Source organism: Natator depressus, chromosome 2 (genome assembly GCF_965152275.1).
Source record: "Natator depressus isolate rNatDep1 chromosome 2, rNatDep2.hap1, whole genome shotgun sequence".
Classification (NCBI taxonomy): domain Eukaryota; kingdom Metazoa; phylum Chordata; order Testudines; family Cheloniidae; genus Natator; species Natator depressus.
In genome coordinates, this window is record NC_134235.1 from 183,393,339 (window position 1) to 183,412,440 (window position 19,102).

The 19,102-nt window shown below is 37.8% G+C and overlaps 1 protein-coding gene across 2 annotated transcripts in view; it reads left to right on the plus strand.

Annotated features, from left to right (window-relative positions):
* Positions 1–19,102, plus strand: part of ULK4 (unc-51 like kinase 4) — a 397,936-nt gene that overhangs the window by 86,322 nt on the left and 292,512 nt on the right. For both annotated transcript variants that reach the window (XM_074945513.1, XM_074945514.1), the window contains exons 19-20: positions 357–440; positions 13,287–13,448. In XM_074945513.1, coding sequence (XP_074801614.1) covers positions 357–440; positions 13,287–13,448 — 246 coding nt within the window. The remainder of the gene's footprint in view (positions 1–356; positions 441–13,286; positions 13,449–19,102) is intronic.

Sequence of the window (19,102 nt, forward strand, 5' to 3'; positions counted from 1 at the left end):
GTAACGAATTAATCAAAATGATTGCCGAGATTGTAGGGACTGGTTTTGAGTGTGAATTACATTGAGCCAATGAAAAATACAAACCTCAGGACAAATACTCCTAGGAATTTTAAAGCATGCTTCAACAATATAATAAAAATCAACTTTTGTGCCATAAAAATCCAAAATATTAAATTCAACTTTTGTTCCAGAATTTAATCTATCTTCTAGATTTTATTCAGTTGACGTCTGTATATTAACCTTTTAAAATCTGATGGGTGTATCTTTCATGGCTGAGATATTATGATTTTTTTAATTAAGGGGTTAATATCATTTCTGCTGTTAGCTTCATTGCTGATTCTTCTACTTCATTACAGGAAGAAAAAAAGGTGCACTCCAGAGAATGCTGGGTCGTTCCCTTGGCTGCTTACACTGTGCTAATGAGGTGCCTTCGGGAAGGGGTAAGGATCTTTTATTGTCCTCAGAATTTCTCCACTGTAATAACCCTTCAGGCATTGTGAGATGACTGTAGCCTAAAGCACTGCAGTACATTGTCAGTGAAGTATTGCTCCTGAATTTAAATAATCGTGATACGACCATGACCTACACAGTAGTAGTAGATTGCAAAAATGAAGTAGCTTTCTCGTATACCCAACATTTATACATGATTTTGGTTACAAGATAGTAAATAAAGAATTTCTATGATGTAAATGTTGAATTTATTCATGTTATGGATTTCTTTTGAGGATTGTTTGGTGAGCTAGTACAACCCTTGCTACAGTTTATTTTTTGCACAGATCTTTTTTTTCTGCCAGTCTGATTAAAAAAATTGATATACAAGGCTCTAAACACTCCATCATCTTGTCAGGTCATCAGTGTCCTTTGAGGCCCAAAAGTAGTAAACTTTAAACACTTTTTTTTGCTATATATATTATATGTCTTATAGTTAATTTCTATTGTGACAACTTTGCTTTGTTACAAAAGAAAAGAAAAGAACACATTTATGGTCCCCACTCACAAAATGAAAAAGAATTGAGCAGAGCCACATACAAGGTTGGCATTTACTGTTTGTTTAAGACCAATTGCCCAAGGGAAAGCCAAAGGCTGAAAACATTCCTTACTGGGGGTGGGAATCAAGATAAGTACATTTCTTTTGAGATCTTTATTGCTTACAGATTGTACTTAATGGAGGAAATCTCCAGATGCATAGAAAATCTCCAAATCGTCAAGCGGCCAAGAACACACAACTGATTGTTTTTTGGACTCTTTCCAGCCAGTAGTAGTGGATACATAGTAAGATGTCACTCCAAGACATGGTTGTTATAAACCATGTAAATGTCATCTTAGCAAAGGGAGACTTCTTTCTATCTATAGATATCCATGGCATAGAAACAAAACGGAGGCATTCAAAGGAACATTAATTTATTCCTGTACAGTAAAATAAATTCTAAATCCTGAAATATATTAAGTTTCACTGAGAATTTATCTGGATATTAGTTTTTTCAATTTTTTTTTCTAGTGAATATAGTGCTCATGAAATTTCCTGAATTGACAGTCGTGCAAATGAAGGTCTTATCACTGAAGACAAAGCAATACCACAGATTTTGAGGCTTTCTGTGCCACCACAGTGCAAAGATCCTGCTCTGGAGAGACGTTGTGTGTTTGCATGATATGCATGTATTCATTCAATAGACCTGAGCTTTATGTATAAATAGAAATAAATCAACACATTCTTAGGTATTAGGGTGGCTAATTACCAGACAGTGAAGTGGTCTGTCCAATCTTAGATTTAAGAAAGTTGAACAAGTTCTTCTGGAAGTTTGGTTTGGAACTTTAACCCTAGCATTCATAATTCCATCACTTTGAAGTATGGATTGGTTTTCAGTTCTCAATTTAAAAGATGCATATTTCCATAACTCTAATTGGCTAAATCATCTGAAGTACCTCTATTTTGTGATGGCACAGAGATATTTTTAGTACGAGGTTCTTCCATTTGGCCTTTCTACAGTGCCAAGGGTCTATATTAAGTGTCGTTCTGTAGTAGCAACGCATCTAAGAAAATAGGGTATCTTTGTTTACCCATAGTTAGATGATTGGCTGCTGAAGGCTCTGTTATGTGAAGATTTGCTAGCTCATATTCAGGTGCTGCTCCGTACTTATGGATTAGGACTACTTCTGAATATCAAAAAGTCCAATTTATGTCTAAGTCAGAGAATCCATTTTATAGGAGCTATACTGGACTTGGTAGCAGAAAGAGCGTTCCTTCCAGAGGAAAGATTTGGGGTAGTGATGGTATTCCAGAGATTCTGTGTCATCAGACCCAGAAAGTAATTTTCTATTTGGGTCTAAGAGGTCTCATGGCAGTGTCTATTTATGTTATTCCATGTGCATTCCTCAGAACGAGGCCAATGCAACGGTGGATGGCTCAAGTTTACAAGCCAAAACTGGACATTCTTCTCATGCTAGTCACTATGCCTCAGGATATTTTTTTATTTTTTTGATGTGGAGGACAAACGGAGCGAATATTCTCAAAGGTGTCCTGTTCAGTTCCCTTTTTTCATTTGCCACAGTAACCTCAATGCATCATGTTAGGGGGCTTATTCCTTCACCCACTCACTTCCCTGGTCCTTCTCGCATGAACAGAGAGCAACAATACCCGAAGTCCAAAGGTGCAAACAATTCGATGTTTATTGGGGTGAACTTCCAGCAAGCATGATTCCAGTTTCCTTCCTTAGTATCCTCCTTCCCAGCTCTGACACCACAGAGCCTTACACCTGTGTCCCTGTTCCCATTCCTGCCCTTAGCCAAACATTATTCCAATTTCCTTACTCCCATTCCCTGTTCCCATTTCCCCCTTTAGCAAAACATGGTTCCAATTTCCTTACCCCCATTCCCTGTTCCCATCTCCCCCACAAACACCCACCCACGCCCACTCACTTCCTCATTGACTACAGATTATATAGTAAAACTTGAGTTCTGCTTAGCTATACCTTAACCAATCATTTTCCTGAAATTTAACTAACCAATCCTAACATATTGTAACATGATTATGTAACCAATTATATCCCACCACCTTAATTAGTTTATACCCAGCAAAATTAATTATACAGCAGACAGGAACAATCACAGAACCAGACAGAGATTATACAGACAAACAATAGCAAAGTGGGAACTATAATGACAAAACAATACAGAAGTGAGGATTTCACATCCCAGTATTGATAAGTGAGTTCTTGCCAGACAGGAGCTGTTTCCTTTTACATTTTCTAGGCACTTCCCTTTCTCTGGAGGTGATAGGCATTATCAGGACAGGATTGTATTCCTAACAGCCCAATAGCACCTTCTTTCAATGTGACTAGTTTGGAATGTGAGGATGTGACCGGTCGCTTCCTAGCTTATGGCTGCCTCTGCTGCTTAGCCAAAGGCCTTAGCCTAAGAACAGGGCCTCAAACTGTCACAGTAAGAAAAGGCCCTTACACCGGCAGACAGTGATTTTGATTCTCTTTTGTACCTCTATAACTAGCCAAGTGATAAGAATACACCTAAATTCTTAGAGTATAGGCCTTTACAGACAGGCCTGAATATCTATATCCTAACACATCAGACAATGGATGGTGAGCTCATCTGGGTTCTCTGATAGTTTGAGATCACTGGGCATTTCAGGAACAGAATTTTCAGATAAATGTTTTAGAACTGAAAGCAACTTCACCTGGTTCTCAGATCTTTTCTTTCTCAAATAAGGAGGAAAGTTGTACAGATAACGATGGACAATATAGTTGGCCCTGTATTACATCTGTAAGCAAGCAAGGCAGTGCCCTGTCTCCTCTCCTGTGTGCCAAGGCAGTCGGTATTTGGAAATGCCACCATATGCCTTTTTTTCAGCCACAGTTTGAGCCAACCATTTTACTGTGGGGAGTAATTGTCTTGGTAGCATTATTCTTTATTTCATGATTACAGCAGCAGATTCCCATGTCTTAGGATGATGTATGGAATGGACTTACATTTTTACAGCCCCTTACAAGTCTTCTTCCTTTGGCAAGAATCAGTATGAGAGGATTTAAGTTTCTTAAATCCCTCAAATTTGCATCTCTCAACTTCATTCGTGGTCAGCCTTATGCTCTACTTCCTTTAGCCTCAGCTCTATAAGCCTTCTATAAAAGAGTACCTTCTTTTGTATGTTGGACATGGGTTACCATTGCAGTCATCGTGTTCACAACTGGTGCATTCTACACAATGTCTATCTGTTTAGCAGGGGACAGTAATGTATTGGCAGATGAGCTCAGTAGAGAAATTTCTCAGATGCACAAGTGGCCTCTGAAGGACCAGATGGTACAAGAGATCATCTCCAGTTGGGGTTGGCCCATTGTGGATCTGCTTGCAACCAAGCTCAAGAAAAAGAGTAGTCTTTTCTGTTAAGTGTGGGAAAGAGCAGCGAGTCCATCTTGAACACTTTCCTGAGGCAGTGGTGAAAGGACCTCCTTTATGCTTTCCCCACTTTTCCATTAATTCAGTTGGTGATGAGGAAGATAAGAAGGATAAGGCAAGAGTTGGTCCTGATTGCTTTAGCATGGCAGAGACAGCAATAGTATGCAGACCTGCTTCAGCTGTTGGAGGGAGTTTACAGATTTTTTTTCCCCTGGCCTCCAGACTTGTTTTCTCAGTAGTATGGCAAATTCTTCATCTGGATCCCCAATCTCTCTATCTAACATCCTGGCCTATCGGACTCTGAATAATCTTGAACAACTTGTTTGTCATTAGTCAGAATATATTGCTTAATTCTAGAAAACAATCTGTGACGAAATGTTGTTTGAAATGGTTTAGATTTTTTTTTTTAAATGAAAAAATCTGGCTCACCATTTACAACGTCTGTTCTGCGTTTTGGAATATATAATGTATTTGAAGTGTGAGGGGCTCTTTAATTTGTCTTTAAGAGTTCATTTGGTGGCTCTTTCAGTTTATCATGTTTTGATTTATGACCGATCACTATCTGTGTATAATACAGTTAAAAGGTTTGTGAAAAAATTATCTAACTTGTATCCCATCATTGAGAGATCTGGTTCCGCCATGGACTATTAATGTGATCTGATCTATGCTTATGAAGCCCACAGGTAAATATAAAAAAGCAACCATAACAGAGTACTAGACAGGGAGGAAATGGAAAATTACAGTAGGGTCATATGAGAAATAAAAGGGAAATCAGTGGGGGAATCTGTTCAACATCTTTGATTATACTGAAATATAGGGATTATGGGGAATAGACAGAAAGAACTGGAAGTATTGGTACATAAACTAAATTATGACTTAAGTGGCATCACAGATCTGTTTTGCCAATTACTTTTCCAACAGATGTCTGAGTAGTTAAAATCCCCCATTACTACTAGGTCTTGTGTTTTGTATATTTCTATTGTTTGTTCTAGATATGCCTCTACCACGTCCGCTTCCTGACTTGATTGTCTATAGTAGACCCCATCATGATGTCAACCCTGATTTTTCCCCTTCTATCTTTACCCAGAGACTTTCAACTGATCTACCTCTCAACTTTCTGGCCCTCAGAACAAGTGTGTGTGTGTGTGTGTGTGTGTGTATGTGTGTGTATGTATGTATGTATATAATATAATATATATATACACACACACACACACACACACACACACATACACTTGATGTATAATGCAACATGTCCTCCTTTATCCCCCACCTGTCCTTCCTAAATAAGCTATAACCCCCATACTTATATTTCAGTCATGAGATTTATGCCACCAAGTCTTTTTCAGTAAATTCTTGCAAAATATTGGGAACAACTTTTTATTTCATTAAGTGGAGGATGAAACCATGGGGACAGCCATTTTAGACTTGATTCTGACTGACAAGAAGGAATTGGCTGTGAATCTGTAGGTTGAAGGCAATTTGGGTAAAAATGATCATGAAACGATAGATTTCATGATTCTAAGGAAAGGAAAGAGTGAGAGCAGCACAATAAAGAGAATGGACTTAAAAAAACCCAGATTTTAACAAACTCAGAGAACTGGTAGGTATGGTCCCGTGAAATAAAATCTAAGGGAAAAAGGAGTTCAGGAGAGCTGGCAATTTCTTGAGACAATATTAAGGCACAACTGCAAACCATCCTGATGCAAAGGAAAGATAAGAATAGTAAGAGGCCATTATGGCTCCATCAGGAGTTCCTTAATGAACTGAAAATCAAAAAGGAATTCTACAAAAAGTGGAAACGCGGACAAATTGCTAAGGAGGAGTAAAAAAAGAATAGCACAAGCATGTAGGCACAGAATCAGAAAGGCTAAGGCACAAAATTAGTTATGCCTAACAAGGAACACAAAAGGGAATAAGAAGAGGTTTTTAAAATACACTAGGAGCAAGAAAAAGGACTAAGGAAAGCATAGGCTCTCTACTCAGAGGGGAAGGAGAGCGAATACCTGATGAGATTGAGAAGACTGAGGTGTTTAATGCCTATTTTGTCTTCACTAAAAGGTTTAACGATGACTGATACTCAACACAATTAATATTAACAAGAAGATGGAAGGAACAAAAGCCAAAATAGAGAAGGAGCAAGTTGAAAATTATTTAGATAAATTACATGTATTCAAGTTGGTAGGGCCTGATGAAATTCATCCTAGGAGGCTTAAGGAAGCAGTTGAAGCAATTTTGGAACCATTAGTAATTATGTCTGAGAACTCCTGGAGATAGGTGAGGTCCCAGAGGACTGTAAAAGGGCAAACACAGTACCTATCTTTTAAAAAGGGAAGCAAAGATGACCAGGGAAATTATAGACCAGTTAGCCTAACTTTGATACCTGGAAAGATACTGGAACAAATTATTAAATAATCAATTTGTAGAAGAAAATATGTTTATAAGGAGTAGCCACTGAGGGTTTTTCAAGCACAATTCATGCCAATCCAACATAATTTCCTTGTTTGACAGAGTTACTGGTCTAGTGGATAGGGGAAGCCATAGACATGATATATCTTGATTTTAGTGTGGTGTTTGACACAGTCCCACATGACATTCTCTAAAGGAAACTTGGGAAATGTGGTCTGAATGAAATTACTATAAGGTGAGTGCACAATTGGTTGAAAGACTGTACTCAAAGAGTAAGTTATCAATGGTTTGCTGTCAGAGCGGGAGGATGTATCTACTGGGGTACAGAACTATTTAATATTTTCATTATTGACTTGGAAAATGGGGTGGAGAGTGTGCTAATAAAATTTGCAGATGACACACCAAACTGGGAGGGGTTCAAACATTTTGGAGGACAGGATTAGAATTCAAAATTTTAAAAAATTAAATTAGAGAATTGATCTGAAATCAACATGATGAAATTTGATATAGACAAGTTCAAAGTACTACATTTAGGAGGGAAAAATCAAATGCACAACTACAAAATGGGAAATAATTGGCTAGGTGGTAAGTACTGCTGAAAAAGATCTGTCTTAGAGCAGATCACAGACACAATATGAGTCAACGATGTGATTCAGCTGCAATAAAGGTTAATATCATTCAGAGGTATATTAATATGAATGGCATATGCAAGACATGGGAGGTAATTGTTCCATTCTACTCAGCACTGGTGAGGCCTCAGCTGGAGTACTGTGTCCAGATCTGGGTGCCACACTTCAGGACAGATGTGGATAAACTGGAGAGAATCTAGAAGACAGCAACAAAAATCCTAAAAGGTTTAGAAAACCTAGTCTATGAGAAAAGGAGTACTAGTGGCACCTTAGAGACTAACCAATTTATTTAGTCTCTAAGGTACCACAAGTACTCCTTTTCTTTTTGTGAATACAGACTAATACGGCTGCTACTCTGAAACTAGTCTAAGGAAAAGTTAAAAAAAAAAACAGGGCATATTTAGTCCTGAAAAAAGAAGACGGGAGGACCTGATAACAGACTTCAAATATGTTAAGGGCTCTTATAAAGAGGATTGTGATCAATTGTTTTCTTTGTTTCCTGAAGTTAGGATAAGAAGTAATGGTCTTAATCTGCAGCAAAGGAGATTAGATATTAGGAAAAACTTTCTAACTTGAAGAATAGTTAAGTTGTACAATAGACTTCCAAGGGTGTCTTGTATTCTTTTTTTCTTTTTCTTTCCCTTTTATGTGCTGTGACTTGGTAATCTTTCACATAGTATGTGCTCAAATACAGTACGGAATGGTGGGTTAAGAAGAAAATTTCCTTCTTGACATTTAATTTCCTTGTTTCTGTTTACATCAGTTGGCCCTGTAGTGTTGTTGAAATATATATATTTATCATTAAATATATATAAATTTCATTAAATATCATTAAAGAGCTAAGGCGCCAGTCCGTTTGCTGCAGTGAAGTCCTGTGTCCATGCTGAGACCAATCGACTTAAAAGTAAAGCTCATTACCTGAGCAAGGCCGTTTTTTATTGCAATAAAGTTGGAGGGGAAAAGAAAAGGGGGGACGGGAATACCATTATGACCCTTATCTTTGGGCTGCTGAAGGACCGAGTGCGTCAGACCGAGGGGACAGACTGGGCGGTGTTTACTGTCCTCGTTATTCCTTTTTTAGATGTCCATTCCCGAATTTAGAGCCAAATTCTTGTTTTATTTTTCTTAAAGTAAAAGTAAATCTTTTACTCTCTCTATCTTGTCAGATTATTTTTTCAGTGAAGAATGTGTAATTACAACTCACAGCAAAATGAAGATTTTGATTTCTATAATCCTGAATACTCAAGAATAAAAGTTAATTCTTTCATGATATGGCTTTAATATATTAGAGTGTGTGTACATCTTCTAATTTTCCATCTTTCATCTTTGTTTAAAGGTGTTCTAGCAACTGATTAGAAAGATGCTGGAATAAGTTCTTATTTCCTGAATCTGTTTCCAGTTTGGCTACCACTCTGGAACCAATTTGCTTCTGTAATCACACGACATTAGTATTTGAAATTTTAATGTTTTTTTATATAAATGATATTCTACATATATAAGATCTGTGTGTGTGTGTTTCTGTGTGTGTGTATATATATATTTATATATATATATGTGTCTATCTTAATAAGATATATTATCCAAAATTGAAGACGTTAATGAAAAGTACACTGCTTTTAGATTTTATGTTCTTTCTCAGTGTTTAGGAAAGCTTTTAATATGCTGTTGGCTCTTCCACAACCAAAATAAATAACAAGATAGAGTAAAATCAGTTATTTACCCAAATGTAAATATTGACCTCTTTATACCTTTAATTCCTTAATTCCTTTTAAATGTTGAATGAAAAGGAAGCTTACCATTGCATTTTCAGATATATTCACCTTATTCGTACTTGCTTTCTCCGTTATGTGTGCCTGATTTTCAGATGTACTCAGCACCCACAACTGTATTTTAAGTCAGTGGGAACCAGAAGTGCTTAGTGCCTCTGAAAATCAGGCCCTATATCTTTTAGTGCTCTTTTGTAAAACTGCTTGGAATCTGAGAAAATCTGATCGTGTTGTTTTTTTAATATTGCTATTATTAATGCTGTTATGGTTCATGATACTGGCAGGTTATCTGGTGTACGAAAGCTCTTCAATCGTATCTTGAAGATCCATTTTTTTCAACTAACATAGCTTATGTCCTGATAACATGACAAGATAAATCCTTCAGTTGAGGCCAAATATTAGTTTAGCTCAGGCTTCCTTTCCCAAGAGTTAAGTAAGCAGAAAATGGTACAAGGCTTGTTGCTTATACAGTATTTGAGAACAGGTCCCAGAGGGGCTAAGGGAGCCAATCTCAGGTGGCAGCAAATTGAATTAATCTGAAAGCCTCATTGAGTTGATAGAGCACTGTGACAATACATGACCCTTTCCAGCCAAGATATAAGAATGACTGTGGTTATCTGGTACAGGGCATGAGTCATCTTAGGACTGGCTAAAAAGTACAAGATAAAGCATGCTTTTGAGGGACAAAATTTTGCTAAGGATAGCTGCATCTGGATATTGCTGAAGATCTGTTAGCATTCATAATAACCATTCTCTGCTGCATAATGCTTTGGTTATGGCTTATTTATGGTATTATAATTAAATGTGGTGTTACTTATTTCAAGCGACACAGGAGCCTCAGTTTGTGTGCCTAATAATCATTGGTATGTAAGAAAGAATTAATACTGCTATAAATCTTTTGAATATGTACAGTTCATATTGTAAATGCATGCATTTTTTTTCACCCCTGCAGTTCAGAAAATCATTTAAACTGAAATTTAAAGAAAAAGATTGTATTGTTATTTGCAGACAAAAATATCTGAGAAATAAGTGTCAAGAAGCTTAATTTTGATAAAAGTGCACTTGTATATGAGTTTTTAAATGGTTGTCTACTGTACAGTATGGTACACTAACAAAACTTTTAAGGCTGGGAGCTAATTCTCCTTTGATTTACAACTCTGTAAATGAGAAGTAAATCCATTAACTCAGTTGTGTTATATCCATGTAAAACTGGTTTGAGATGAGAATCAGGCCCATGAGTAAATTGTTCTTGTTGAAGTAGAACTGAAGTTTAGACAGTGGTAACAAATTAATATGACACTTATGAAGAAAGTTTCTTTTAATAAGAATTATACTAAATTCCCACATACATCTTTTTAGTCTTATATGTTTAAAAATTAAACACTGATGATCAGTAGAGGAAGGAGATAGTTAGGAATATATTTTTAATGACATGAAAACTTCATTATTGTTGCTCGCAGTTGGTGGCGGTGATGACTGTGGACATATAAATGTCAGAAATCCAAAGGGAATGAGATGGTAGGATAAAGTGCAGAATAATATAAGAGAGAAATAAATAACGCCATTATGGTACATTATTTGTGAAGACTGAGTGTGCTATAGACTAAACAAACTAAATCTCTGGAGTACATCTATTGTCCTCCTTACTTGTATTTAAATTAACTTGACCAATTCATCAGTCGCATTTAGTCAGTGTTGAAAGACTTTGCTTATTCACAGTTAGAGCTGGAAAATGATGTCGTGGACAATGAGGAAAAATATCACATGTTCTGTCTTCAATTTCTGTTTGGTAAATGATCTGTTTATAAAATATAGCATCTGATTATTCAGTCTGTATTCAGGTAAACCTTTGGATAGAGTCAATAGGAGTTATCCAGAACACAAATTGTTGCAAGATAAGGTCCTTCATTGATCAGCATTATTTTGACATAATTTATTTTCCTAAAAGTTTAGAAATAGACAAGAGAACAGTTATTTGCATGGACAGTGTACATGGATTATTATCTTTATTCTGTTTGTTCATTTAAAATTACGTGGTGCCTGTTCCTGCAAATGCTTATGACAATAAGATTCAGAAAGCACAAAGGGGATGGAATAGGAAGTAACAATGTGGCCCAAGAATTTAGGGATTGCTGTACTAGATCAAAGCAGTGGTCCAGTTAGTTCACTGTCCTGTGTGTCTCAGTGGTCAATACCACATTTTCAAGGTCCAAGAAAGGACAGTTATGGAATAACCTGACCCATGGAGAACTTTTTTGTTAATCCTAAACATTTAGTGGTTGATCTATGTCCTGCAGAATGAGGATTTCAAGAAAGGGGAGAGAGGTAGTCAAGATGTTGTTTGAGGAGCAGCTGGACTCAGAGGCAAGCACTCTGTGGTTTTTGAAGAAGATAGGCCTGCCTAGCTTACCATCAGGTGACTGTAAGATTTTAGTTAAAATAGACATACGTGTAGACTGTCATCTTAGTTTCCTCTAAATGGGTTGTGTCCTTACTGTTAAACAATATTTTGGTTTAAGAAGAATATTTCTGGTCACTATATTCATCACTGATCACAGACTCCCAGCACAGGTGCCAAACCCAGGTGGACCTGTTGGGCAAACACATTCAGTACACAGGGTGCTGTAATCCAGGGCCTAATCTAAGACTGGAAGAGCTGTGTAATTCCACCCCTGGAGTGGTAAAGGCACGCAAGACCTGATATCTGAGGGCATGCACTCAGATAAATCAGAAATGGGACAGAGGTGTAGCATTTGTGAAAGAAAATATGACATTGCATGGTAACTATGACAATCTTGCTATCTGTGGCAATGGAATTATTTTGGTGAAGTAGAACTCATGGGGACACTTGGCAAACTGATGGCTGAACATATTTCTTAGATTAAAGTAATTTTAGATTAAAACCATAAATTTTAGATTAAAACAATTTTTGTACGTAAAACTGTGTTTCTTTTGTCAATGAAAAACTATAAAATAGGTTAAATTTGAAATTTCTAGCTTCTGATAGTAATAGCTATGTAGGTGCAGAAATTAAGAACCCATGAAAAATTAGACTATTTTTCATGTTCTTATAATTCAAAAATGGCTGAACTAATTTCACTAAAACCTTCCAAAAGATTAATCTTTTGGCTGAGACTAAGCATGAAAAAAAATTGGCTGTGGAGAAATTTGAGAAAGTTATAAAGCAACTGAAAGAAAAACTAAAATGGAATGGGATCTCAGACTTAGTTAACTATAGGATAGTACTAATTTCCCAGACTGCTGAAGTATGACATGTATATATGCAGCACTTACAATATGCACTTCCATATTCCAGTAAATGTTTCCTATCCTTTCCCTCCATGCCAAACATGAGACATATGATACATGTTTGACTTGACCAATAATTATTGAATGGAAAGTAATGTAAATTTTTAATTAAAATAAATTCTTACATAAACTTATTAGTAAAGATGGTGGATTGAAAGCCCTGGAAAGTGTCCTCTGTATATCCATAGAAAAAGTGCACTGGGGTAATGGCAACGCAATCTGCCATGCACTGCCTCACCTATATGCCTGAACCTTGTCATGGTAGAATCACCTTTAGTGTTGATAGGCATGGAAATTTAATTACTCTTAAGTCCTTGACCCTTTTGTTAACGTCCTGATAATAACTGGCATTCTTATTGGCAAATTCTGTGATATGAACACATCTTCATGTAGAGCTGAATGCTCATGACACAGTAACCACTTTCATTCATTACTGACCTATGCTGGATTCAGAGTGATCACTTGGAGATGAAAGACTCAGTTTTAAATATTATTTCTATTATTTCCTTGGATTTATTTACAGTACAAGACAAAGGGGAGGAGGGGAACATGAACTTCATATTTCAAAGTAGTTGAATTTTCTTGTGAAATGACTTATTCCCTTAGGATTTCCCATATTTGTCCTGATATCTCTGTAACAAGATTAAGAAGCAGTATTCAGACAACACAAATTATTTTCCTGTGTTTGCCTTTTATTTAGATAGTTCAGAAAAGTAAAGTCAGAGATCGACAATAGTAGTTAATATAAAATGCCTTTTTTCCCCTCTAGGAAGAACGTGTTGTGAATCATATGGCGGCGAAGATTGTTGAAAATGTTTGCACCACTGATTCTTTTCATGCACAGGGATTTATTACAGGAGAAATTGGACCAGTGTTATGGTACCTTTTCACACATTCCACTGTAGATTCTCTGAGGATAACAGCTATTTTGGTAAGGAGCTTCCTCTCAAAACATCTAAATATTCTGGTATTATTGATTTGAAAAGCTTGAGAGAGCATTCTGTACATATATTGAAATGTCTGAATATTATTTTCATATGTGACATGTTAACATTTTGTATTTCTGCATATATTTCTAAAACTGTATGATAAGTATTCAGCAATCTGTTAGTTTTGTAGGAACATTGCTTTCTTAAGGTATGTCTACACTGTAAGTGAAAGTGTGATTGTAGCACAGGTGGACATACCTGTGCTAGCCTTAATCTTGTGGGCACAGGTTACAATAGTAGTGAAGATGTGGCACCATGGGCTTGCAACCAGAGTACAAGTCTGTCTGGGTACTCTGGTTGCTTGCCTGTGCTAAAGCCTGGGCCACCGAGTCTTTACTACTATTGTTACCATTGCTAGCTAGATTAAAACTAGCATGGGTGTGCGTATGGGTGCTACAATCAATCCTTCAGTTGCAGTGTAAACATACCTTTAGTATTAGTTCTGTAGGCAAATGCAGTGCTTTTACTTGTGTAATGATGACTACTGTATGGGTTTTGCAAGACAGAAATTTCTTTTCTTATATGCAAAGTCAACAAACCTTAATTTGCTTACAGATAGAAGTTGACTTCAGTTGACTTTTAAGCAAAAGGAGCCTTGTGACAAATATATTGCTAATTAATGAATCTTACTAATGTTTTAAAGTTTTGCTCTGACCTGGAAAAAGCCTCAAAACTGTTTGACTTGCATTGCTCTGCCAACATAATATTACTCCTCTCTACCACTGTGGCTAATAATTTTCGCTCTACCTTTGTTCGTGTTCTACTCATTTCACTGAGATGACTTATAATTGATGCTGAGTACATCCTAATGTTGAAAGCTAATATTGGACATATGCCTCATGAGTTCATAATTGTCTGTTGGACTCATGCTTTACTGCACTGTCTGTAACCAGTATTCAAAGGGTTCTGTCTTCCAAGGAATCTGTAAAATTCCCACAGTGCTACAATACAGCCTTTAATTGTTTTGGGAAGAGGGGTAGAGTATTATTATAATTTACTGTTAATATTACAGAAGAGAGTAGATGACCCAGTTAAAAATCAGTGTCCCATTGTTCTAGATGCTGTAACAAACACATACTAAGAGACAGTCCCTGCCCTGAAGAGTTTACAAGCTAAATATGACAAAATAGATAAATGGTGGGAGGAAGGGATGCAACATGCAACAGAAGATTGGGAACTGAGGAAAAATGAGCTTGTGAATTGCCAACATAACCCACGAAGTCTGTGATGGAACTAGGAATTGTACCCAGATGTCCTAGGGCCTGTTCTGGGGCCTAAGCCTTCATTATAGACAATCATTTTGGAGGTGTATAAATGCCCTTGGGTTAGCTATGGAACAGCCTGTAAAATATAAAGTACAATCATTTTTTAAAACTTTATAAATTTCATAGTATGTTGGCAATATTTTTTAAGGTATTACCCAAGATTTTTCACCCCTGTTGGTTGGAAGAACAACTGGAGGAATGGACAAAAACTACATTAGCAGCCACTATATTCAGTGTGAAACTGCTTTTTGTTGCTGTGGTTTGGAATTTGAGGGTATTGTTGGATTCCCAGCTGTTTCCTGTGTCACTAATATAGTGGGTGTGCAATTAGAGAAATGTAGCAGCATGTTAATAAAGACATGAGAGAGAATTAAAAATAAGCCAACATGGCACAAGAAATATTGTCCTTTAAAAAAAAAAAAAAAAAAAAAAAAAAAAAAAAAGAGCCTGCAGAAGTGCTATCAACTTTTGGAATATTGTGGTTGCTGTTGTTTAGGATGGGATTTTACACTTATACCTTACAGAGCTCAATATTGTCCTTGGAGGATTAAAGTATATATTTTCTATGCCAGAAGTTGCCACTGGTTTTGTGGAGTCCAAGTCCAAAATTGTGAAAGCTTTTGGATTCCTTTGAAATATGTTTGAGTGCTTTAAACTTTATTAGATTATTGGAGAGGTCAATAGCTATTCTACTATTGCTGCTGCTGAGGGTTCTATTATAAACCTGGTTTTAGCACCTCTAAAATCCACGAGCAAAGGAATATTAACCTTAACAGTAATGGGTTAGGTAGAATTTTTCTGCCACATTTGTAGTGAGTTACACAAGAAATTCCTGAAGTAGTACGGTTACAATTCAGGGCAACTGCACCTGTATTCTTCCTCCATGGTCCAACAAGGGCACCCACTCTAGGCTCCTGGCTCCTCAGCTGTCACCTCTCTTGGGCGGAGACTCTCATCTCTCTCCCTCCTGACCAGGCTGCATAGTTCCCAGTTTAAACTGTGAATTCCACAGCAACTCAGACTGCCTAAGCGGGCCTGCTTTGTTTCTCTTCCGAGGCTATAAACAGCATAATTGCCCACAGATATGTTACCACACAAATCTTTCTAAGCAAGCACATGTATTCTTACAGAGAAAACACATTCAAACAAACAAACAAAAAAGCTACAAGTGTGCTAATAAGCTTACCAGAGATCACCTCCACACACACACACACAACCAACTCCAGGAGGGACTCTGGCTAGTGTCAGTCCTTTCAACCCTTCCCAGGAAGGGCTGGGCCCCCACTTGGACAGAAGGTCCTGTCCATTTGCTGTCTGTTGGTCACTGGAGAATCCAATTCGAACCAGTATATGCAAGCCTGAGTGAATTTGCCTAATCATCTCCCACAGTTCTTAGTTCCTGAAGGGCTGTGGTCCTCCTCCCCAGTGGAATTATATATAATCCCTGGCCCTCCATGATCTATAAACTTAAGTAAGATCTCCAAAGTATATTGCAGGAACTTGCCATATCTGTCACAAGGACACCCTAAACACTGAGCTGTTCATGACAAGTCAGACAGTCTTCTAACCTTTTTTGCCACACTGTAGCAAGAAAAATAAAAGAATGAGAGAAAAAACATAGTTTACTGGTCTTATTAGTTCTCTTCTGCATAAATTTTCATAAGCCACTCATCACTATAGTATGTGAATGCCTCCTCGTAGCGGGTTAAGCAATGGTACTACACATCTGTCACCTGTTGTTTGATCTCTCATTCTCTCTCCAAAGAGAAAAATGTGTGGAATGGAGTGTCTTATTTTGGTAGGGTTTTAGTTGTTTTTTTTTTTTAAAAAATATTCACGTTGCTATGTATTTATGTTAAAGAAGTCAGGGTCAGAGAAATGTGCCTTGCTCTTGGAGTGGAAGGTGGTGAGGTTTGTGACGGTCCTTAATTCTTGGAGGAGTTCATTCCACAGTTGCAGATCAGTGCCAAAGAGTTCTGTCTCACATTCTGCAAAAGGAGAGCAGCTGTCAATCAGTCTCCATCCCAGAACTTTAGAGATGGTCTTTTTGATATTCAAGGACCAGGCCTTATAGTGCTTTGAAGATAAGAGCCAAGACCTTGAACTTGATTAGAAATTCTAAGGGAAGCCATTGTAGAGAGTGGAGGATAGGTCTGATGTGTTTGCAGTAGTTTGTGTTGTTGAGGAGATATATTACAACAGTCTGTATTAGTTGGTGTTTCCTAGGTGCTAAAGACTTCATGCTTAAGTATATCATATGGCTGCAGTACAGCCACAAAGGGATACAGGCATGAATAACTGAAGACCCAGGTCATTGTCCCCAAGGTGGGATGGAGTTGCCTAGTCAACGAGAAAGCAGCACCCATGAGCATTGTTTTCTATCCTATGTGAGAGTTTAGCCTCAGTGAGGAACCCAAGAGTATTGTTAAATGACAAATCAAATATTGTGAATGTGTACCTTCGGCTAAAGGAGGCTATACTGTGGCTGCAAACTCTTCAGAATGCTTTCCTGTGCTGCCAGCATCACCCCCTCTTGTTCGGTTCAGCTTCAGTCAGCTGTTCATCATCCAGGAGCTGATCTCATCCAAGAACAGGGCCATCTCGATGGTGATGCTGTGGTTGCTTGTGGTGAAGAATAGATACAATTATGAGTCATCTGCATATTACTAGTGCTTGAGTCCATGTCGTCTGACCTGTTCACTTGGTAGCTGCAGATCGGTGTTGAAAAGGACTGGAGAAAGAATTGATCCTTGTGGGACACCACAAGTGAGGAGTCTAGTGGTGGAGATGCCATTTCCAGTAACTATTCCTCCAGGGTGGAATCAAACCATTTTAGTGCATTACCCTGGACTCCCGCCACATCTCTCAGGTGAGACAACAATATTTCATGGTCAAAACTGCTAAATGCTGCAGAGAGGACAAGGAGAATGAGAATCATCATCTGCTTTTTATCCAGTGACAGGAGGAGATCATCCATCTGTGCTACTAAAGTGGTTTCAGTTCCATGGACTGGCCAGAATCCAAGTTGTGCCAGGTCTAGAATGTTAGCTTCAATTAGATGAGTTTGTACTTGACCTTTGGCTAGCTTCTCTGTGAGCTTGCTTAGGAAAGTTGGGTTTGATATTGGATGGAAGTTGGCTAGAATCAAAATATCTAGGTCTGAGTTTCTTCAATGTTGGTTGGACTCCTGTGTGTTAGAAGGAGGAAGGGAAATTCCTTCTCTGTATTATTTTTTGGCTAATCAATCAGGAGTGGAACCAGTTCATGATTCTCTGGGCTTGCATACATGAACATTTAGTTTGCAACAAACTGGGATGTAAATCAACTCCATGCTAGCCTGCCATATGCTAACTGTCCATGTGGATCCTGCTGATGTGCACTAACAGTTCCTTAGTGCACTTTGATCTAACTCCGGCTTCAAACCGTTGTAGATCAAAGAGTATTAAGGAACTGTTAGTACATGTCAGCAGAGACCACACAGTTAGTGCGCAGCAGGCTAATATGATTGTAGATTTACACCCCACCTAGCAGCTCACTGAATGTTCATGTAGACAAGCCCTCTTTCACAGCCAGGAACGACATGGGTCAGATTCACAAATTTTGGGTCAAGACCATTCACCGAAAAATGCAGCTTCAGTTGATATAAATCTATTTGCAAATTCCTGTTAGGTCTGCCAAATATTTCTGGCTCAACTGAAAAATCAATTTTTTTCAGCATTGGCAAAATGAAACATTTCATTCAACCCAACTCAAAATCTTTCATTTTTTGTTTTTTGACATTTTGACAAAAGCAAAGGAGGAATAGATTCACAAAACTCTTTGGGCATAGGGAAGGGGGCGGACCTTTATTTATAAGGTTTAGCTGAGTGTTTTGTGGAATGTGGGAGGTGCGGATTCAGTGCCCCCTCTGTCTATGAGAAGGGATTTGGACTTGCTTCTCCCATATTGCAGGACAGTGTCTTAGCCGCTGGGCTATGGGATATTCTGGTATGGGTATTTCTCAGTCTCCCCTGTTTAAGCTGTTCCACTTTTTATAAATAGTCACTGAAGCATAAACTTGAACTTCGGTCTCCCACATTCCTAACCACAAGGCTATAAAGTCATTCTTCCTCTTTCCCTGGCCAATGAATATCTATTGTCATTCATAGTAATTCAATCTAAGAACAACATGGTACATTTGTAGGTTTTGTGAGCCATGTTAAGGTTGCAGTGGATTGATGGAAGCCTTGCTACACAACTAATGCCCTTTTGGATTAGACCAGGGTTGGGCAAACCCCTGCCCCAGCCCTGATCGCACACCCGCTCTCTGAACCACTCAGTCTCAGCCCGGA